Source organism: Aquila chrysaetos, chromosome 1 (assembly GCF_900496995.4).
Source record: "Aquila chrysaetos chrysaetos chromosome 1, bAquChr1.4, whole genome shotgun sequence".
NCBI classification, from domain to species: domain Eukaryota; kingdom Metazoa; phylum Chordata; class Aves; order Accipitriformes; family Accipitridae; genus Aquila; species Aquila chrysaetos.
In genome coordinates this window covers 14,381,781-14,405,188 of record NC_044004.1, presented here as the reverse complement: position 1 = coordinate 14,405,188, position 23,408 = coordinate 14,381,781, and the positions used below count along the sequence as shown (strand labels likewise).

The 23,408-nt window shown below is 36.5% G+C and overlaps 1 protein-coding gene across 4 annotated transcripts in view; it reads right to left on the bottom strand.

The window, feature by feature from the left end:
- Positions 1 to 23,408, bottom strand: part of STX18 (syntaxin 18) — a 72,165-nt gene that overhangs the window by 26,872 nt on the left and 21,885 nt on the right. For 2 of the 4 annotated variants that reach the window (XM_030013719.2, XM_030013807.2), the window contains exon 2: positions 7,489 to 7,556. In XM_030013719.2, coding sequence (XP_029869579.1) covers positions 7,489 to 7,556 — 68 coding nt within the window. Of the gene's footprint in view, positions 1 to 7,488; positions 7,557 to 11,842; positions 11,926 to 23,408 lie in introns of those variants that run through there. The other 2 variants (XM_030013904.2, XM_041119403.1) reach the window with 2 other exon arrangements.

Sequence of the window (23,408 nt, the reverse complement as noted above, 5' to 3'; positions counted from 1 at the left end):
TGAGTTGTGTTCCACAGGGGTTTGTCCTGAATCCAATGCTATTTAATACTTTCATTAACAACTCAGACAGTAGAATGGAGTATACACTTATTAAATTTGCAGAGGCATACAGCTAAGCAAATTAAAACTGTATCAAGAGAACAAGACTTCAATTCAAAACAATACTGCCAACTTGGAAACATGACATGAAGAATTTGAATAAGGTCAGAGGCTCTTTGTTGCAGCAGGAACAATTATCTGAACCCACAGAGAATGGGGAACAACTGATTAGGGAACAGTTCTTCAGAAAGCCATCTGGGATCATAATGGATCATAAACCGAACATAACAACACATTGTTGCATAAAAAGTCATCATTACAATGGGATGCATAAATGCAGTATAATCCATTATGAATGAAAGGTAATCTTTCTGCTATCCTTAGCTTTGGGCAAGTCCTCAGCTGGAGTTTTGTTTCATTTCAGCACCTCATTGCAACACCTACTGGGACAGTGTCCAAAGAAGAGGAAAAAAGTATGATCAAAGGTCGAGAAGAACATGTATGAAAAACCAAATATACTGTAATTGTTGATTCTAGAAGAGACTGAGGAAAATCAAAATAAGTTAGTGTAAAAAAAAAAAAATTCTAGTAGCATGGATAAGGAAACAGGAGAAAGCAGAGAGAGGATATGGAATCTCTACTGAAAGAAATATTTAAGACCAAGCAAAACACAGTGGTAGAATGACCTAGTCATTCTCTTTTTGAATGTGTCAGCCATGCTCTTTCCAGCCTATCATTTCTATGATCTATTTTGCTGGCAAAGCACAAGGAATCAGAGCTGATGGAGAGGTTACAGCAGCTTTTGGAATTAGTAACTCTTTCTGCTGGTGCATAAAATATTTTCTGCTTACTGATTCAATAAAGACACCAAATCAAGCAGAAAAACTTGATTTTCTTCCAACAACATAATACAAAAGAGAGAGAAGCAATAAGCTGAAATAAACCAGTCCTAAAATATCAATATGTACTGTTTTAGCAGAGATATGCCCAACTTACCACCTGCAGATATTGCCTTACAAATATATACATAAATGCTCTTACACACACACAAGTGTGTAGGTATATGCCCATATGTACATGTATGTATAACCTTAGTTGTAAATACAGCAGACATTTTTAAACTTCTTCCCTTTGGGCATCCAGTATGTTTTAAATTATTTTATTTCTTATTTAACTATTAAGTTTAAACATTATTTATTACAATTTGTGCATTTTAATTTACTGCCTTTTCCATCTACATGCTGTCCGACATAAATTCAAGGTAAAAACTTGTCTACTCAAATGACAAAACATTCCACAACAACATATTTTAATTTTTTTTTAGGTCTGTGGGGAAGCTTCAGCTACTAGAACAGGCAGTACAGGCATACCTGAATTAGTACTTTTGGTTTTGTAAAATATTGCAGAGAAATTCCAGAATGCTGCTAGGAAGAATTACTATTTCTAAAATGTGATATATGAACTTAGTACAATAGAAAAAGAAGAGAAATAATTTGAAAATAATTCCCTGGAGAACAGAAAAATACTACATACTCCTCCACGAAGAAAGTCCTTACAGATCATCTACATGTTTTACTATTTTAATATAACAAACAAAGTCATGCTTCTTGTAAAAATGTGATTAAGTCAAGACAAGAAAGAAGTCTGGCATTGTACGGGAGCCAGTAAGACACTATTTTTAGAGCCCTTTAATGGCTACTTCTTTTCTTTTTATTGGTTAAGCCAAGGGAACACTCTCCACAAAACACAGGGTAAGCATTCAACGATCTTCTATTAGGTGGCAAACATGTTATGTGATTTGTTGACTTTTTTTTTTTCTCCAGCTTTACTAGGGAGATAAATGCTAGGGCAAAAGGCATAATTACTGGGCACCAACATTATTTTTTAAGAGAGAAAGATAATTTGTTAAGAATTTTTTCAGAGTATATTATTTGCAATAAACAACATATGAAACGTTCAAACACTTAACTGCACAGAAGGACCTCAGAAGCATGTAATGAAGACACATCAGAAGCCACCCATCCAGCCTTTCCTGTGGAAAAAGCATCATTTCTACTCAGAACCAACCTACACTACACTGATAAACTACATCAGTATCTCTGCAGTTGCAAAAGACAATAAATTAGATGTCTAATAATCCCAGATGGAAAGCTCTTCTCTCAAAGATTTTCCTTAAGTATGAGGTGTTCTGTGGTCAAAATCTAGAATTCTCTCAATTCCTTTCCAATGTCTGATTAAAACAGTAGGAATAACTACTGGTCTTTAAACTGTCTAAACCTTGAAAGATCCTTCAGAGAAACTGGAGGCTGTGGAGGAATCCCAAGAGGACCATTTCAAATTCCCAAGTGTTAGGGCACTACAGCTAGTTCCTCAAACTATATTTAACACAAACATACAAACTGTCTTGGTGGTTCAATGATCAAAACCATGAAGGAGCCGATGATGAAAAGCAAAGGCACAAGCTGTTCACAGATGAAACATCAGACAATTTACCAAAGACTGAAGATCGGATCTCACACAGCACAGAAAGCAATGTAGGAATGCATTATAGCAAATGGACTGGGAGAAAGGATATATAGAATGTATAGCAGTCATACACTAAAAATGGGAAGGTAAGTAACAATCCTCATCTGAAAGGAATGATCACAGTTTGCTTAAGAAAAAAAGCACCCACATCTTATTAACATCTTCAGGAACCAAGAGTCCCTGCCTTCTCCTTTCCAGGAAAAGTGATCAACTTGTTCTGACCAGTTTATGACCAAAGGGAAATGAAAGAAATAGCCACCTACCCCTACAGCTCATTTTCTACAGAACTGAAAAAAGGAAAGGTACTATTCATTTTTCTGTTATGGCAACATAAATGAGAAATTATTCCACTATAGTCAATAAAGTCTCATCAGCATATCACTTACAAGAGAAGAATCTGATATTCAGACTTTATAGAGTCAGGAAGGGGCTTTCTTCCCCCCTTTTTTTTTTAAAAAAAAAAAAAAGGTATTGTGCATCACAACTCACTAAAGATACACATTAGCCAAATGCAACATTGCTGGGAAAGTCCTTAAAGATCACAATATAGCAGGGATAATTTTTTAATATATGTCAGGAGTTTACCATATTTACTCATAAATTGAAAATTACTTTTGTGATTATCTAGTAAACTTAAAAAAAATAGTTCACCAGTTCTGTTTTAAGGAAAAGTCCTTGGTTTGCTTATACATTGCCTCAAGGACTATACCCCACATGTGCTTTCTAAACACCACTATGAAGCTTAATAAGCCCACTTGAAAAAGCTGGTGAGGAAGTCCTTGAGATAAGCCATAAACCAGATATGAACAAATACCCAAATACTGTTTACCATAGCTGTTTTTCAGTATTGTCAGAGCATTTTCCAATAGAAATTAATGAATTTTCAAATACTCTGAGATGTCATAAAGTATTTCTTGATTGTTGAATTTCACTTCTTTCCAAAAATTCTTGGAGAGAGACTACAGTTAACAACACCACAAGTGACAGCTCAGAGACAAATACTATTAGCAGAAACAGTGATGATGCAACGTCCCATGATTTAGCTACACGTTTCTTATAAAATACCCTGCCACTGACTGTGTTCACTGATCATGAGTGTGACATCCAAAGGGCTTCCTTAGGTTTGAAATGTGTATATGAAACCAGCAAGAAAATAATTAAAATAATTTAAGTTATTTTTCTTCAAAACAAGGCTCTAATGTTAAATAAAAGCAATGGTACATATAAAGTTATTGGTCCTTCTCTTAGTAGGTGTAACCAATAATAACATGAGTCATGCAGTCTTTGCTACTCATTCAGTGTTTTCATTATTTATTATTTTTCCTTAAAACATGTGTTGTAGAGAAAGTCCAATGATCCTCTTTGCATCCACAAAGTAGAACAGCATAAGCAATCTAGTATGGAATTTGACAGTACTATTTTATAAGTTTGACCATTAAGGACAGGATCAAGTGCAATCACAGATGAGATTTGGAGGATTATTTTATGGTTTAATAAAGGAAATGACACTTCTTTTTTCCTCTCCGTAGTTAATACCTAAGGTGTGGGGAGGTAAAAATCACTGAGAATTACCATGATAACTGGTTAGAATAGAGTTTACAAAAAGAACATTAAAAACTTTTAAAAAACAAAATAGCTTGGCCAAATTCTTACTCCTCTTATCACTTCAATTTTATGCACGCTACTGTTAAAATACAAATGGTACCCCAAATTTAACTGCTACTGACTGTTTGCTCTTACTGCAATTATTTGCAGTTTCTCAGCCTATGCATTCACACAAAGTTTTCACATAGTAAAAACAGTTATTTCAGTATTAAATTGGTAGCTCCACCTAGTGTTGTTCATGACCTATTCCAACAGGAGCCGAAAAGCAGAGAGCTAGTCATAACACATAGCTGTACACCATTTCTGCTTGCTGCTTGGAAAAGCAGTTCCTCAAACACCTTGCATACAGAATTGACACCCACCCCCCCGAGCTTCATTTTCACCAGCACTGACTACGAATAGTTCTCAGGGCCTTACACTTATAAAACATGCCAAAAATCTTCTTTTTTTTTGTTTGTTTTATTTTTGACCCAAGAAAATGCTGCTCTTAGAATCTCAGGGAGGCAAAAATAGGTGCTAGAAGTCTTCTGGCAACTTAGGCATACATTTTGATACCACTGATTGTATAGTATGGCTATTACTGTGAAAGACCCTTTCAGGCCTAGAAGTTGTTTCTCAGAAAGACTGTTCCTCCAATGTGGACCGAGCTTAAGGAATAGCAGTTAGCTCATCTATTCCTATTGTCTTCTCCTGGGGGATGGATATCTGTCTCGATAACGCTCCTATTTGGTACCCGTAAAGCCTTTTAGAGAAAGGTATTAAATTGACTTGGGACTCAGTGTCTTCAACCCAAGATGACTTTAGACTGTATTTTCTCTACCTTAATTGCAGCAACAGCTTAGCTTTAGTCAGGGTTGTGGCAGAATTGGAACGCAGACAGGCCTGACTCACCCCATGCAATACTGCAGTTATGTTGAGGGACTGGAGAAATACAACACAGGAATTTGTGAAATTTCAGAAGATCCTTTAAAAGGGAAAGCTTACCTACGCTATTCCATTTGGATATATACACACACACTCCCGCCCCCCCCCCCCCAAACCAAACCCAAACCAAAACAACCAAGTGAGTTGTGTGCTTCTCAGATGACTGTGAAAAAAAGACATGTAGTTCTTTTAAGTGATACTTCACACGCTTCCACCCAAGAAGGGCATTGCCACAATGATCCACCTTTGTCACCTCAAGAACAACTTGCTGACATTCTCTTTAAAGTGGAAACTTCACTTGGGAGAAATTCATTGGCATCTTTATAAAAAGTGCATCCCAGTTCTTTAATGCATCCCAAGTGGGATGCATTCTGTATTGCACACACTGTACATTCTTCCAATTTTACATCTGGTTGAAATTTTAAAAGTTTTGGGTTTGAACCACAAATCTCAAAATAAAATGGTGTCCCAGAACCCTGGAGAACACCTCTTTCCCTATGCATAACCAGGGTGGCAGATCAACCCACTTTAAATAACAGCGTGACGAAGGCCAGGCAGTTTTGGTGAGCGGTTTTCCCCACACAAATATATTTCCCCAAAAGACAGCATTCACTGTATGTCATTGTTGTGGTTTAACCCCAACAACTATGCACCACACAACCTCTCGCTCACTCCATCCACACCCAGTGGGATGGGGGAGAGAATCGGGGAAAAAAAAAGTAAAACTCATGGGTTGAGATAAGAACAGTTTAATAGAACAGAAAAGAAGAAAATAATAATGGTAATAATAAAAAAAATAAAATACTGATAATAATAAAAGAATTGGAATATACAAAACAAGTAATGCACAGTGCAATTGCTCACCACTTGCTGACTGATGCCCAGTTAGTTCCCGAGCAGCGATCCGCACCCCCCCAGCCACCTCCCCCCAGTTTATATACCAGGTATGACGTCCCATGGTATGGAATACCCCTTTGGCCAGTTTGGGTCAGCTGTCCTGGCTGTGTCCCCTCCCGACTTCTTGTGCTCCTCCAGCCTTCTTGCTGGCTGGGCATGAAAGCTGAAAAATCCTTGACTTAGTCTAAACACTACTTAGCAACCACTGAAAACATCAGTGTGTTATCAACATTCTACTCACCCTAAATCCAAAGCATAACACTATACCAGCTACTAGAAAAAAAATGAACTCTATCCCAGCTGAAACCAGGACAGGTATGGTGCACTGTTCATTTTTTATCTTAGAGATACCTATAGACTGAGAAGGAAGTAAAGGAATTATTAGTTAGATGTTATGGGGTCTGCACTACGAAGACACAAAGAGGATATCTACGTTTTTCAAATAAATATTTGTAGCAGTCGTGTGTCACAAACCCATTTCTACAATATGAAATAAAATAAAATGGTGAGTAGTTCAACTGGAACCGTTAAACTTCTATTTACAACAGCAATGTTAAAGAAGTGGAGATACCTATGAAGTATTTTCTATTTCTGGAATGAAATATTGTGCAACCTATAATATGACTACCAAGTTTGCACATAACAATAGTGTCATCAAAAAGCAAGTTTTTCATTTCTCAAAAGATATGGTTATTTGTACTCAGTTCACCAAAAAACAAGTTGCCGTAACATTTAGATCTTAGATTAACTTGATTTAGTAATTCATTAAGAATGTTAAATCTGCAGACCACAAGATACTCTTATTTTTTCTTACTAACACCAACCTGTAAACTGTGTTTTAATCTTCTAAAAATCCTACTACTAAAGCTATCAGCAAGTAAGCAGATACAGCAGTTTTGAATGTTTGAATGGCTGAAGAGAATCAAAACTTTCTCCAAACAATAATAACTACCAGAACTGAAGCCTACAGTTTTTGTCACAGAAAAGGAAATCCTGTGCTGCTGTCCCCTGACACCATGTTCTCAACGGTGTCCTTCATCTGGAATTCACATTCTGGAGTCTGAAGAGTTTGCATCACTCTCCTCCAGGACCTGCCGATGCTACTGACTGTATACTTAGTGATAACAGGTAGATTTAGTGTCACAGAGTGAAAGGGAAAAGCTGGATCATTGAATCTAGCATTCTGCTGTCTCGGGAACCACTCAGAAATCTACTCTGTAGGTCCTTAAAAGGTATTGGACTCAGACTGCCAGGTTGTTTTGTTTCAGAACTCACTCCTAAGAGCCAGAAATTCTCTTCAAATTCTGAGTCTCATTTTATTTAGGAGCATTTTCTTCTTGTGACAGCACTATTCTTCATCTTAATTAGCTAACAGTAAGCCAATTAATAAGCAATCTATGTTTTGGTTTTAGTCATTATGCTACAGATTTTTAAACAGTTCACTTTATAAATCTGAAAATAAATAAACAAATCTATTCAAACATGATGCACACTTACCTGTAAGCATTAATGTAATCCTTTCTGTGTTGCAGAAGAAAATCTTTCAGCTTTCCAATATGAGAAATCTAGATGAACAGAAATAATAATTAAACTTCAGTCAGATAACTAATTTTATGTTTAAAGTTCAGTATTCCATGCTTCAAACATGAATTTGTAAAATTATTTATTCTGTAATTAAATAGAACCATAAAATTTACTCTTTTACTGTTGAATTTTCACATTTTGCAGTCAATATATAAAAATAATCTAAAAATATCTCTTGTATGAAAGTACAACTCAGAAAAGAGTAGTAAAAATGTCTTCTATCCAAAAAAGCATAAACTAAACACTACTAAACACTAAATATAACTACAATATTAAACATTAAAAATATTAAACATAATAACAACACAAAACACTATCTAAACTGGCAATCCAGAACCTAATGTCTATTTTAGAAAATAAATTCATTTTAGAAGACCACACAAAGTTTTAAACATTTTACTGATGAGATACAATACAAATATTCAAGTTCAGTTATTAGAACTTGTACAGCAAGGTGCTGTCCCTCTGCTTTCTATTTTTGCCGTAAAAGACTGATCGGTTTGTGCCCAAACTAAAGTAGTATCTCTGTCATCTGATAATCATTACTAAGTTTTGCCAGAGCATACATCCCCATCAGATTTCTATTTCTGGATTTCTACTTCACTGTGGATTCATTTTACTATAAATCCACTTGATTTTCTTCATTAAAAGTCTTTACAAAGATCCTTTGAAAAGATGAAAAAACTCCTAAAAATCTGAAAGAACTTTTGCAATCTTTAGTCTGATTTAAAAGATTTGACGTAGCATAAGATGCTGCTCATTTTAGAGAGTGGAGGAATTACAGAAATCTAGTTTAATTGGCCACAGAAATGACATGACTACCAATATGACTTCCTTAGCAGGTCTTGAAGGAGACGTGATGGGGGAGGAGGAGGGGGGAGAACTATATACATTAGTGATATATATTTTCAAGGGGGAGGCAGGGGGAACCTTTCTAAAGCATGTTCTCAAATATTCAATAATAATTCAGTGTAAAAAAGCATGCAAGGAATTTTACAAAACAATAGTTATTTTAGTTTACAAATACAATAAATGTGGTTTACTCCATGTATCTGGGAAAAAGCATCAAAAGCTGTTCAAGTCTTAAAATCCTATTTTCATGCAAATGTTCCTTGTAATTAAACAAACAAAAAAACCACAGAGAAAGAACATAGAATAGTTTGGATAAATAGAAGATTAATTCCCCCAATTTTTTTTTTTCAAAAGATCAGCAGCTCTTTGAAAAAAGATGAAAAAAATTTACTTAGTAAGACTACAGTGATTTGTACAACTAGAAAGAAGTGTTTCCTTGTGCAAATATGCATAATTTCCCTATTATTATTTTTTCTGTTTCATTTTTACTACAACTCATCATATTAGATAAGAATTTTCCCAGTTTTAATGTTTAAAGTTTTCCATGTGATTAACAGCACAGGAAATGTAATCCCATTCATAGCAAACTGAGTTCTGTTAGTACCTCCAGCAGATCTGAAGTTTCCTGAAGCGTGTTAGCGCTGTCATACACAGTAAGAAGGGAAATACTGAAATCACTACACGATCAATAAAGCACAAAGAGTAAGCTAAACCATGCCACAGATGTTCCTTCTCATTGCCACTGGAACTTATTTTCTGTATAGTAATCTCTTTCTTAGCTCAGACTTGGTATGTCATGAAATTTGCTGAATAGGTAAATTAAGCTTGACTATGAAAGCAAAACATTTAAAACAGTCATACACTGTTTCAGTAGAACAATAATACTTAATAGGCAGAAAGAAAGTACTACAGATGACAAAGACTAGAAATGTAAAATAAGAAACACATTTCAAAATATTTATATTAATATGTGAACAAACACTAAACTAAGAAAATTCTGCTGATCTATTTTCAAGTAATAAATCTTAATATTACTGCAATAGCTACAATTTAGGAGTGATTAACAAGCAGAAAGAATCAGAATGACAAGCAAGAACACTGTCTTACAGTAATTAATTCATCTAGTCACAAAGAGCATTCTATTTAGGCTAAAATTGTCATCGTGTGTTTGAATTGCACTGACCCCACTTTGCCTCTCCTTCATTTGTAAAGCTATTTTCATGAATTTAGAATGACACCATTATGCCCATACTTGCATCAAGCTCTTAGTTCCCAAGATTTGCATCAGAAGTGAGACTACTTGTTCTACTTTCCCTCAAATTCTAACAGCACCTTCTGCGAGATCCTGCGCTGCTGCTGTTTCTCTTTTGCTTTTTCTTACCATGTACTACTGATACAGTTTCAAATTCAACGTGTCATTAGCGTACCAACAAAATCAAACAATTTTTACAAAAAAAGTCTCATTAGCATTAAAGGGAATGTGAATTTTATTTAAAAAAAAAAAAGAAAAAGATTTTTAATCTTAAGCTTAATCTTCTGCAGACACAAAATATCCCTGATTATACAAATATAAATCTTGAAGGTATCTCAAGGGTCATCAACCTGCAGTTATTCTGGGGTTATCAGAGGCACAACATGCACTCTTTACAAAGTTATCAAGCTCCAACCTAAAGGTAATAAAGCATCTCCCTATTCCAACTGAATGGCTTTATTAGAATCCTACTGCTCTCATTATGAATGAGAACTGACAAATTTCCAGGTTTACTGATTACCAACTTCTACCCAGCTGCTCTTGCTTCAAAACAGTCCTTTCCCTTAAAATCTCTGCTTCCCTGCATGAATGTTTGTTTACCGTCAATAATCCTATCTCCCTCTAACTTCTGTAGCCCCAGACAAATGACCCCAAGCTTCTTCTCACAATGTAGTTATGAAGTTGCCTAACCCATAACTTTCCTTTGCATTTGCTCCAGTTCACATCCCTCCTTTTCCAATGCAGATGACTAGAAGGCCATTCACTGGTGTTGGTTACTTTGCAACTCAGCTGGAAATACCTTTCTTCCACCGTTTTCATCATTTAGTTTCAAGCTTATTCTTTGTTTCAGTCTCTAAATACATATTCTACTGCTGAATTTCTTTCTTCTCCCCACAACTCCAGACCCCAGAGTCATTCAGCACTTGCTGTAACATATCATGCTCCTCCCTCTCCTTCCTCTCAGCATTCCCTCATCAGTAAATTTTACCGATCCATCTTACTCTGGGACTGATTTTAAAACTCATCTTCTTTAGCACTGTCCTTATTTTGGGGAATACAAAAAGTAATTCTGCTATTAACCCGTCTTCAGCCCAACACTTCCTTCAACACAGAAGAATTGCTTCTGCTTATTCATCTTATTCAGTTAATATTTTCTCTGCTAATCTCCTCCAGACTTCCTATTAGCACTTCATCAGACACTTTACCATCTGACATGAGGTCATCTTAATGAAGGAAAAGCAGATTATCTTAAAGCATCAAGTTGGTTGGGCACATCCTATTTTTAGTAAGATAGCAAGTTATACTGCATTGTATCTTGCTTTCTATTTATCTTTTTCCCCTCGAAATCTTTTCTGAATTCTGGACCACTTCTGGATCAGGCCCTGCTGATGCCATTATCAGTTTCCCTCTGCTGACTTAATTATAGGCATTAAATTTGCTTCACTCTAATCAAATGGTACCATCTTCAATTCAATGTATTTTCACTAAAAATAGCTGCCTTCAGAACCTGGGATTTCTCAAATCCCCTGTGTCTGAACTCAATGCAGAGATTATCTGATAACCACAATTTGACTGCATTAAAGTCCTGAGATTTTGTACAGATTTCTAATTCCATGCTCTGGTTCCCAGTACATATCTTGCCTTTACCCTGCTGGTCCATGGCTTTTTCCTTATTAATTTAGTCTGGAGACCATGCCTAAACTATTTTTAATCTATACTCCAGCTACATGACTAATCCACTTTTTTGCTAATTCTCTTTTTATTTACACAGCTAAAGAATATTTTAACTTTGGGGGATTTAAAGTTAACTTAAATAGTTAAGTTAACTCTATGTGAATTTTGCCAAACCTGACTTTATCTCTACAAAGTCTTCCCTTCTGCAACAGTTTTCTTGGCCAGTCAGTGCCTCTCTCCCTCCCCTGCCTTTTACTGCCTCTGGGCTAATTTTTTGTATCTTCTCTAATTAATCTTTCAAGTAGACCTTGAACAATTTTAAATCCCACTTGCATTTCAGCATATCCATTTTTTCCACTCCATTTACCCATCCATAACTGCAACTTCCTATTTGCTGTATATGCCTGTTTTCAAAACAATTATACCACCAGTTGACACAGCTGTCAAAAGGATAGATGAAAGCAATTTGAAGACAAAGCACAAACACACCTGAACATTGGCCTCTTGTCATAGTTCCCATTCTTTGCCTCTGGAAATTAGCTTTCTTCTTCTCTGAAAGTCTGGAGCAGAAAAATAAACCTCTCCTTCAACCCTGAAATAATAAAATTATTTCCTTTTCTCCCTGAGAGGATAGGAGGGCTTAGAGAAATGCCCTTCATAGTTGCAGCACTCTTGCACTGCATTAAGACTAAACTTCTCTTATGGGGAAGAACGCTACTGAATTTCCAGATATAACTGACATTTTTATGAGAATCATGGGAGAAAAATATGTTTCCTCTCAATATTGCCATCATCAGTTATACCATTACACTAACAGCATGTTCTCGAGCTTCTGTTCACTACCAGAATACGGAGGCTTACGTTCTTCCTAACAATGAAGACCGCTTACAAAACTCCAGGCTCTCCCTCTTCTCTTCCCATTCCCACCGGCACTCCCTTAAGGGTCAATACCACACACCAGAACACTGAAATTACTTTTTTTTAAATTACTCTTCTGGAAATGGGGGTTAATAATGCAAAAGACCAAATATAAAGAATCTGTTTCTTTCATTTCAACTCCACAAACACCTGTATCAGCACAAGGGAGAGCAGAAGCTGGATAGCACTAGTAGGGAACTTGCTAAAAGATGCATCTGCCTTGAAAGGAGGTATATTTAGTTACAACTTAAGAAATTTAACAAGATAACCTCCTAAGCTCAAGTATCAAAGCTGGAGACTCCAGGTGTTATTTAAAAACTCCCAAGTGTAGTTCTGATCATGAAAAACCAATTGATTTTCTACAGTGAAGCAGAAGCAGTTTTCCACAGGGTGGCAACAAAAGCGTCAGCATCACACAAGTAAAAAACACTCTATAAATTCACATTAAAGCCTGTAACGTAACGTTTTTAAGTTACTTTAGGTTCCAGTTTGTACTTTAAAAAGTTTATTTTAATTGTAAACTACCTCTTTAATGCATATATCTGTGTTTTGTTGCCCCTGTAGATTTTCTAAACAACTCTTATTAAAACATAAAAGCAAATATTGCATATAATGCAGGTCAGCACAAAAGGAAGCTGTGAATGGCTGCCATCTGCTACCACAGGTGGCACGCACAGCTCTATTTATACTTGGGGCCTTCACTAGAAGTGGTAGATGCTCCTCTATTTAGAGATTTTCCTTACGATTTTAGAGCATGCTATATTTTTAAATAAGAAGAGAAACAGGCAAGCATTCTCTGCAAAGCAGCATCTTCAAAAGATGCATATACTTTAGAACGGAGACGCTGACTATGCTTCCTTCAGTATCTTAGCAATACATACAACATTTCTTTCCACTCCCAACAAAGAATTGATCACTCATGAAACAGTAGGTTCCAATTTGCATACGTTTAACCCACTGCAAGAAGAAGCAGCATTGTTTACGATTAAAATGATTGGAGTAGGTTCCCGTGACATATTGTAGAGAGAATTCGACAGTGCTGAATAGTCATTTTCACTGAACAAACATAGCATTTTATCAAGTTTATTCCTCCATCAGAACAATAAGCAACTACTCTACTACCATATAAAATTGACTGTTACACTTCACACTATGTTACCACTCTGAATTTTTAAAAGATGTACTTTGTTAAAGGAAACTTTAAAAATACTTAAAACCAAAACATAACAGAAAGGCTCTTGCAAAAGTCATAAGAGACACAGCATTTACTGTTGACTCAGCAGTATTGACAAGCACTGCTGATGGAAGTGTCTGATTAACCACAAAAATAAATTTAGAAAAAAATGAAAGAAGTTTTACATTGAATTTTTCAGTATGTCCAAAAAGCTTGATCTTCAACTGTCTTACCTAAATAGATTCCATCTACAGATTCATGAAAAGGTGACTACATTCTACAATCCCCTCTGCAAAGAGCAGAAAAATTAAGATTGTTATAATATTAATATCTAGACAACTATGATGTTTTCAATTCCAAACATACAGTCAACCCAAACATACCTACTGCCTATTTCAGAAGAAATTAAGAATTTTAATAAGACATCAGGTGATGTACAGGGACTGCGTGTTTCCAACCAAAAAAGTACAGTCTCAGTACTAAGATGAGATACAGCAACTGGTGTAAGAACATAAGCTAGTTCTTATTACAAAAAAAAAATTGTTTCCGATGTCTAAACCATATTAAAAAAAAAAAAAGAGAGGAAATTTTCCATGGTTAGTGCATGTAATGAAGGCAAGTATTTTCAAAAATCTGGAACAAAACCCAAACAGAATAGATACTATAAACAGAACCCAAATTTATATTAAATAAATTTTAAAGTTAAGAGCTTGAGCTCTTACCTAAACTATTACAGTTGGGAAAGACTAGTTAGAAAAGTTTTGAAGCAGAAATGACTCCTGCAGAAAAGTTTTCCACTACAAACTACCTTTGATTAATAGAGTTGTGAACTTTTTAAAAATACAAACATATGAAAGGCCAGGTCCCACACAGCTTCCTTGTAGGTTATATTTTAAGCACTGTCAGCCCATTGAATTCACAGAGGCTCCTGCAGAATGTTGCCCAAGAACAGACAAGATTTTATTTTGAAATACTACTGGATTCTACATTTCGGAAACTGGAACCTTCAAAAGACAAAATTATATAATTCCCCGATACAGTGACATGCAACAAATATTTAGCCAATTAAATTAAACCTTTGGGAAGCTTCAGCTCTGAATTTAATAGTGTGAAAACTGTTACTTCCAAGGGTTTGGATGGTGACTTATTCGTAGGCCATGAGGTGGTGCTGTCCTACCAGAATTCACTGCAGAGGAGCACTGGCTGCTTCCAAATGTCAACTGGCCAGTTTTCAGCTGATTTGTCTCTTGAGGGGATACATTTGGTTTAGGTTTCCCCAGCAAACGTGAAAGTTTCTAAAACAGGTCACGCAGATCAATTGCTCTCGTAATCTGAAACCCAAAAGAGCAAATAATATCTAAACTGTGGCGTGGGGGTGGCCCGACACTGGAAGCGGGTAGCAGGAGGCGAGGAGACAGCCAGCCTGGCTACCTCTAATCTCAGGAAAATTGTGACTTTGTTCAGTTTCTGCTTTACATCAGCTTATATGTTACAGCAGCAGCAACGGGCAGGGAAACATAATTGCATTTTATTAGTAGTCTTGCATTCAGAGCAAAGGAATTAACATCACCAAGAATGGGGGTGTTGTATTAATAAAATGTGTGGTACATGGGATAAGAACATTCAAAATTGAATTAACTGAATTAAAGGCCATGAAAATTAAGACTGAGGCATTTTGACTCTTCAAGGTAAAGATGGTACAAAACTTTAAAAATATTTTGAAAATAAAATGTGTAATATTTCTAATTTAAAATAACAGTATTTTTTTTGTAAAACCAAAGTAAAATTTTAAGGAATCACTGCAAAAAATTTCATTAGCCATTGTGGGATATTGGAAGATAAAACCTGTTTGCAGAATACCACAGGCAGTATTTGGTGATCATTAATGAACCAATTAAGAAACCTCTAAACTGCAGTAAGAAGCAAAGCCACTTTCCTAACAGCTGGTTTGGAGCACAAAATGCTTCCTTTTGTTTAGTATCAAACTGGCAAAAAGGAAAAAGTAAAAAAGCACTGCCTTGTGCAGTTAAAAGAAAAAAAAAGTTTGCTTTTAAAGGAAATTATTTTTTGTTTTTAATTCCTGCTTTACTTAGCATATATTTATAAATACTGCTATGGTTCAAAAATTGTCTTTCATTGATTTTTGCTACTATCAGTTCACATTTGAAATACTTAGCCTCTAAAGTGCACTTTGTATAATAAACAGTGAATAAAAAAATGAAAATAAAGTGGAAAATTTGGTAGTAAATAACTATTATCACTGGACGAAGGTTTTACTGGGGTATTATTTGGAGCTGGGTTTGCTGTATGTTTCAAAAATGTGCGTGGTACCTACAGAAAACTCCAATTGTATAGAAAACTTATTTTGAAGCCACTGAATTTTAAGATTGAAATTATCCTAAAGTATATTGTATATTCTTAAAACCATTTTAATGCTTTGTATTTCAGGCATTTATAAATACAGAAGAAAAAAAAAAATCTTTTTTAATAGGATAATTACTTATAAACACTGAATTTGAATTCTGAACCAGAAAACTGCAATACACATAGAAATTAAGACAGAGGTCTGTATTAATTTTGTCACTGTTTTCTTAGGTCTTGTGGGAACACACTGGTTTGATACCTGCACGTACAGAAGCACATCTAAATTTTCTGAAAAAAAAGTCTGTAGAGAGTCAATAGAAACATGAGGTGACCTCCAGAAAAAAATTAACAGTAGGTTTTCTACAATGTAACATCATGCTAAACGTTTTTAGTAACCAATCTTCATTTATTCTCTGTGGCAACAAATACTTCCAATAAAAAAAAAAAAGCAACATCTGATTTTAATAAAACTTACTATTTCCCTTTTTCTTGTTTATTGTCCAACTCTAATCATAACTTTCTTTAACATTTATACTTTTACATAATCATCCAAAACCTCATTGACTAAAATATAAACCCCACAACAATTGTGGGGAATGTTTTGGTTGAGAGATAAAAGTAAATTGGTCAAAATACATATTTGGCAATAATTGGCCTTTACCATTGCTGTTCAAAACGCTCCATTTACAACCTTTCAGTAACTGCATTCAAATTTGCTTGTGTCTTTCTGTAAGAGATGTTTTTCTTGTCCCTTGTTCTCACAGTCTGAACTCATTTAGTACTATGTTTTCTTGACTCAAAGATGTTTTACGATATAAAGAGATTTCCAGTCTCATTTAACAGACAGACAGTAATAAAAGGTTACTCTGTCTGACCACCATTACGAAATTCAGAATCCAAGTTTTTGCAGTGCAATTCAGAGAGAGTTACATGTGCATGTGCGTCGCTTTGGGACTAAACTGAATCTGCTTCAGCAGAAGCCATCACAGGGCACCAGAGCAGTTCAGCCTGTGGCATCAGCTGTGCCGACAGGCTCTCTGCTGAAGCCGCAGCCGGACCTGAGCCTCCCTCGCGCACACTGCAGTCCCACGCTCCTCTGCCAGGCCCTTTTCATTGAGTCTCTTACATTTTTGGTGTATTTACACTAACACACCTATACACGGAAGCAGCATGAACTGACACTGCACTTACTCTGTCTCAAAATCCTACCACTCTGTCAAATACAGTTCAAGGGGACAAGCACCATCCTGTTTCAGTGTCCAAATATTTTTCTGGATTTTCATCATCGGTACAATAATGTTCTTAGTGCAAAAATCCTTTCATTATGTTTCAACACCTTCATTTGTATTACACAGATGAAACGTTACTTTAGCGGCTGCTCTAGCATTTATGCCAAGTAAGGTTCTCCCCCATTAAAACACTGGGCTGGACCAAGAAAACACCCAGTCGGAAATGAGACGTTTATGATTCCTTACCTAAAGAACATGTATAGATCAGGCACAAAAGCAAATAAATAAATATACTGGAAAGAAGCTAATTCTGTACACATTAAGATTGTCATCCAAGTGCTTTATGGTATCGGCAGAAAAATTAAGACAAAGGGCCCATCGTCCGTCCCCTCCCGCCCCCCAGTGTAACAGAAAACCCCAAGACCTGGATCATCTGCCCTAAATCTTAGGAACTTAGTCGGCCCTGGTCACTGTAAGTCCTTATGTAGCTGATGTGGAGTGACGCACTGACAGAGGTTATTCACATCTTCAGTAAACCTAGACCAAGTTTCTCAGTCAGGCACACAGATCTCTTCCGTGCTGCCTCACTTCACACGGACTGCTCTGCTACGTTTTCTGAGCAAGCTACTACTCCCCTGTTATAGCACCTATGAAGTAGAACCAAACAAATAAATCCCTTGGGAATATAACTCTTCTCCACTAGTCCTTTTAACAGTGAAAATTTTGGCTAAACTGAGGTGAGGAAAACAGTAGCAAAAAAAAGCATCATCCTTTTAATAACTCTTGGACTGGACAGGGATACTAACACTCAGTCTGAAATCCAGTCTCCCAATATTACCCTGTTCCCTCCACCCTGCCCCTTTCTAAGAAACAGAAGTGTCTTATAAAATGGTAATTAAGCCAAACCATGACAGGTTCTCCACTCCACAGCAAGGGCTTGAAGCTTATCAGAGCACAAGCTGGCCTAAAAGCATCACTGAGAATGAAGGCACCTTACTTTGTCCCCACTCAAGAATCTTCTGACATGACCGAAGTCCAGCCGTAATGTCTGAGAAAAATCCCTTCCTTCAGAGTACATTGCTCTGTCCTATTTCTATTAAGTTAACTACCAAATGACCATTAGCGTCCCAAGGTAACATATGATGTGGCATGAAAAAGTGTCTCTGGACCCCTGCATTTGTTCACCATAAAATGCTATTCATGTTGGTTTTGATCTACCACCTGGGTATTTGCCAACTGGTTTGGCCTATGAAAAAAATCTCCCTCCCAACCATGGGGGAGAATAATTTCTACTTGAAAAAATTCCAGTAGATAGTCATGTAGAAATTTCTCCCAAGAAAGTGCTTGCAGAATTTGGGAGCAGTAAGCTCTAGCTGTAATTAAAAGGGAAATCAATGCTATTCTTTTGCATCTGAGTAATGCTGACAATTCAAAAGTATATTTTTAATCACTGAAAAGCAGAAACTCCTGACAAGAATTTAAGTTGTGAAGTCAGGCACTTTTCCTTTCTCATTTTTTCTCAGCCATGAATCTCAGTAAGATTTTTTTAAATGTCCATTTCCTGTAATTTTGGTAATTTTAGAGTATAATTATTTTTACATTTTTATGATGCCTTTGGGGTATCATTACAAATATTTTTTAAGCATTTAAACTCAGAAAAATAAAATTAAGTAATAGCTTCTCTTAAGGAGAGACTGTCAACCCTGTTCTGAATAAACAATCCCTTTTAAAGCAATCTAGAGATTTATATCCACTGTAACCATAGAAATTAATCTTGAGTTTAAAAAAAAAAATAGAGTAAAACATAATTTATTTAATGAAAATCAGAACACTGCTATTGCAAATGAAAGGCAGGTTTCTGTTTTTTTTTTAATTCAACAGACAGCTTTGTACGCAGTCGTAAGATTTTAGTTGATGGGCTACTTCTTACAACTTAATCATACTTGCTTAACTAATTTGATCAAAGCATTCAGATTTCTGAGTATTTTAATTTTACTCAAGATAGATGCCAATCAGTAATAAAAAAGTTAAAGACTTTTCATATTAAAGAAGCTGAAGTTAAATCTAAGAAACATTTTAATGATAAGAGCAATCATGAGAAACTGCTATGACATTGTGAGGCCAACAAGAAGACAGCACAAAAATTTTTATGATTTTTTCATGTAAAAGTTTGTGAATAGCAGAGAAGAAAAAAAGCACAAGCTGCGAAACATTTTTATATGTCAGCATAGCTAAAAAAAATTACATTCTGTTCAGAAAAAACACAGTGTTTTCTATAAACTAAGAGTATTTACAAAGTTGCATGAAACATTCCAGCATGCAGACCATCAAAACCAATGATAATGCATAAAGAACTTCAAGGTTAAAATAATTAAATATTTATAGCTCAGTTAGGGAAGAGCTAAAAGAGCATCCGCATTTGCTGTATTTTCAAAGAGCAAGGAAAAGAACTTGAAGTTCACATGAGGAAACACTGATACGCTTCACAATATAACATCAAAACAAGAAATCATAGCCCAAAACCTAGAAAATTTTTGACATCACAATAGATTGAAATAGTTTCCTGTGGGAACACCTGTAACAGCCACATAAATTTAACAGAAATTGTGAAAAATATACAAGTATACAGTAGAAGGAATCTTTACCAAAAGAAATACAACCTAACAGATCATTTCTCTAATTCTCATATGTATTATGATAAACTATTATGTGGCACTTCTAGCTGTTACATTACCTGTATATAAGGCCTTCTTCTAAGCCTCCCTCAATCATATCAACAGGAAATTTTCAGACCATATCAGAAAAAAAAAAAAAAAAAAAACAAAACCAAAAAAACTTATTTACAACTAGAAAGCGAAACTCTGAACTCTAAACTCAATTATTCTATTATACAATGACAGATATACAACTGAAGAATAGAAAGAAAGAAAATTAAGCTGCTTTAAAGCCAGAATTTTCTAAAAAGACAGTAGCTGTTCATAAGCCAGAGTACCAACTCTGAAGTCCTCAGGAAGCCCCTCTACATGGGGTGACTCACTGTCTAGCTTCGCGATTTGAAAACCAGCAAGCTGCTACGATACTTGCAGCTGAAAAACATAGTGTTTCCCATCATTTAAAATTTTATTCCAACTTTAATTTTTCTCTCACTGCCTGTGATAGAGATGAGTTCCCAGTATGGCAAAGCCCATACCTCCTTGACTGAGGGTTTCTTTAGAAGGAAATGAACAGCTGAATGTAAAAGGGCAACTGTTACAAAAGCAACGATTTCAAAGAGTATGTTTTTGTTGTCAATACATAAAATAACAAGGTTCTCTACTGCAATGTATGAACAGTTCTAGGATGCCTCTATCAATCCAACTAGACCACAATTTGCAGTGTTACTGGTTTATTCCAAATACTTTTGTCCATAGGTCCCCCTGTAAAACCTCATTTGAGCAAAACCTGAACCTGGCTCTTTGTTCACAGTCAGAAACCAAACTATTACTTACAACAGCTTTAACTTTTACCATCAAGAAAACAAAGGTAACACAATGGCACACTGACAACATTTTAACATGAGCTCCCTCCAAAGTCATCTCTCTCAAACAGAGAATGTAGGTGACTTTTCCTGGCAAAGTAACCTTCTCCTGTCTTGCCGAAAAGGTAAATTGCATGCCCTCGTCATCCTCCCCCCACTCCCTCCTTCAAACATATGCACCCTCCCAGGAAAACTTTCTATTTCTTTCAGCTGCATCCAAAGCCCAATGACATTGAACGTACTATATGTTCCTCTTATCAGCACCTCAAAGAGGGATTTATGAAAACCTCTGTATCTAGCAATGCTCCTTAGCAGCAATGGCAAAAATACGCCAAAAGAGCACACATTTAGGGCCTGGAGCGTACTGGCCCAAATCGATGCTTGCTCTTGCAACATCACTATTAGTCAGCAGAAAAGAAACTTGGATGTGACTGGGGAGAGCTAAGCAACTGTATAAAAAGATGCATGAATATGTCATGGTTTAACCCCAGCCAGCAACTAGGCACCACGCAGCTGCTCACTCACTCCCCCCCACCCAGTGGGATGGGGGAGAAAATCTGGAAAAAGAAGCAAAACCCACGGGTTGAGATAAGAACAGTTTAATAGAACAGAAAGGAAGAAACTAATAATGATAATGATAACACTAATAAAATGACAACAGCAATAATGAAAGGATTGGAATGCACAAATGATGCGCAGTGCAATTGCTCACCACCCACCGACCGGCACCCAGCTAGTCCCCCAGCGGCGATTCCCCACCCCCCCTTCCCAGTTCCTAAACTAGATGTGACGTCACATGGTATGGAATACCCTGGTGGCCAGTTTGGGTCAGGTGCCCTGGCTGTGTCCTGTGCCAACTTCTTGTGCCCCTCCAGCTTTCTCGCTGGCTGGGCATGAGAAGCTGAAAAATCCTTGACATTAGTCTAAACACTACTTAGCAACAACTGAAACCATCAGTGTTATCAACATTCTTCGCATACTGAACTCAAAACATAGCACTGTACCAGCTACTAGGAAGACAGTTAACTCTATCCCAGCTGAAACTAGGACAATCATCCTAACCAATGCTAACATGGGAGATATAAGCTTCTGGTCTCCTCCTCTTACCCCAGTCCATAAAGGAGAATGATCTAGGAGACTTGGCCAAACTGAATGCTCATACAAACATAAGAAAGCTTGGCTTATAATACAAATGGGAAAGAAGAGACTCAGTGCAGTGAGCTTTGCAAGCATACAAGACACCTGAAAATACAACAGTCCATTCCTGTCTCCTAGCTAACTCACCTGTTTACTGTAACAGGCTACCTCTCCCTGCAACACATTACTCAATTCTGAAAGCATTATGTCTATCTCTACAAAGCCTCAAATTCATAGGAACCCACAACTTAATGTAGTGGGTAGATTTTTGATGGTATGCATCCACAGGAAAGAAAATACACAGTGTGCAAATAGGGAGAGAACACAGAAACAACCCCCAAAAACTAAGGCAAAAACTTAGTACAGATACACAAGAAGAGGAAACAAAAGGGTTGTCTGAAATAAAAGGAAACAGCATCTGCACTGAGACATACCACCACCATATACTGCTGAATCAAGCCTGAGGTTTCAGCCAGCAGTCAACTCCAAAGAGCCTCCCAGAAGAACAGGCTGCAGAGTTACCTTCATGGCTGCTCAGGAAAGCAACAGAGTTTCCATTCTGAATTACTAAGTGACTACAAATACAACTGAGCGCCCAGCCAGCTGTAAGACAATCTTAAGAAACAAGATGGTGAAACACACACTGACACATCTTGTATTTATTGACAGATTTATGTTCATAAGTACTTTGCAGTGAGAGCACACTTCAGTTATCCAGCACCTCAGTACACTGAGGTAAGACCACATTAACTACCAGTGGGAGGAAAGAGATTGTGCTTATTCTGTAAACTCTGATGAATCAGAAGAGCTTCATAAGATAAAAATCTACTAAAACACCATTTTGCAAAATGAATTTGAGTTCTGATTTTACTTGAAACAATCTGCTAGAAAGAATAAAACAGGGACCGCTTCCCTGCCCCCTCCGATTTTTTAAGGTAGATTTTACTGGCAACATCAGTTATTCAACAGCTTGTGGCACATGAGCATTTCAATGACATTAACAGTCTTCACAGAGGTCTTACTTTCCAGAACTTTCTGCTAATCTACATATGGGCATTGCTGTATCATGTAGGGCAAGAAGGAACCATCAGGTAACTAAACCACCACCATGTCAACAAGTAAACAGGTACAAACTTGTAGACAAGTTTATAGATTAAGCCATTAAGAGTTACTAAGAAGCTTTGTGTTAAGATTCAGTGTCCATCAAGCAGTTTCATTGTGTCTCGCCAACCTGTACACAGGGAAGTAATGAATGTTCCCTCTGCCTTTTGCCATAAAACTAGATTGCCTGGGTTGGGCTGCAGTAGCTGAATGCTACTGCATTGGAGGGGAAAATAACAAAACAACTGGACAGAAAATACTTGTGTTTCAGCAGATATGCATATGTAGAAATAGGAGTATCTCTTGTAAGATGGATATTGGTTTGTATGCAATTTTCACTCAAGGTTAGAGTAAAATGCTACTGCAATTTGCCACATCAATGTTTCAGAGCTCTTAGATGAATTCTGTGAACAGTCTCTCATGTCAAGGACAGAGGTGATACTACATTTTCCTGTTTTTATTGGGGTTACAAACACCTGATTTACAGATGTCATACCACTGCTCCACAGTTCTGCTCTGCATTACAGATGAGTCAGTATTACTGACATGTATTTCATCAGTATTTCAGTATTCTGCCCATGCACTGGGCATGATGTACTTAGGAAGAGAGCAGGG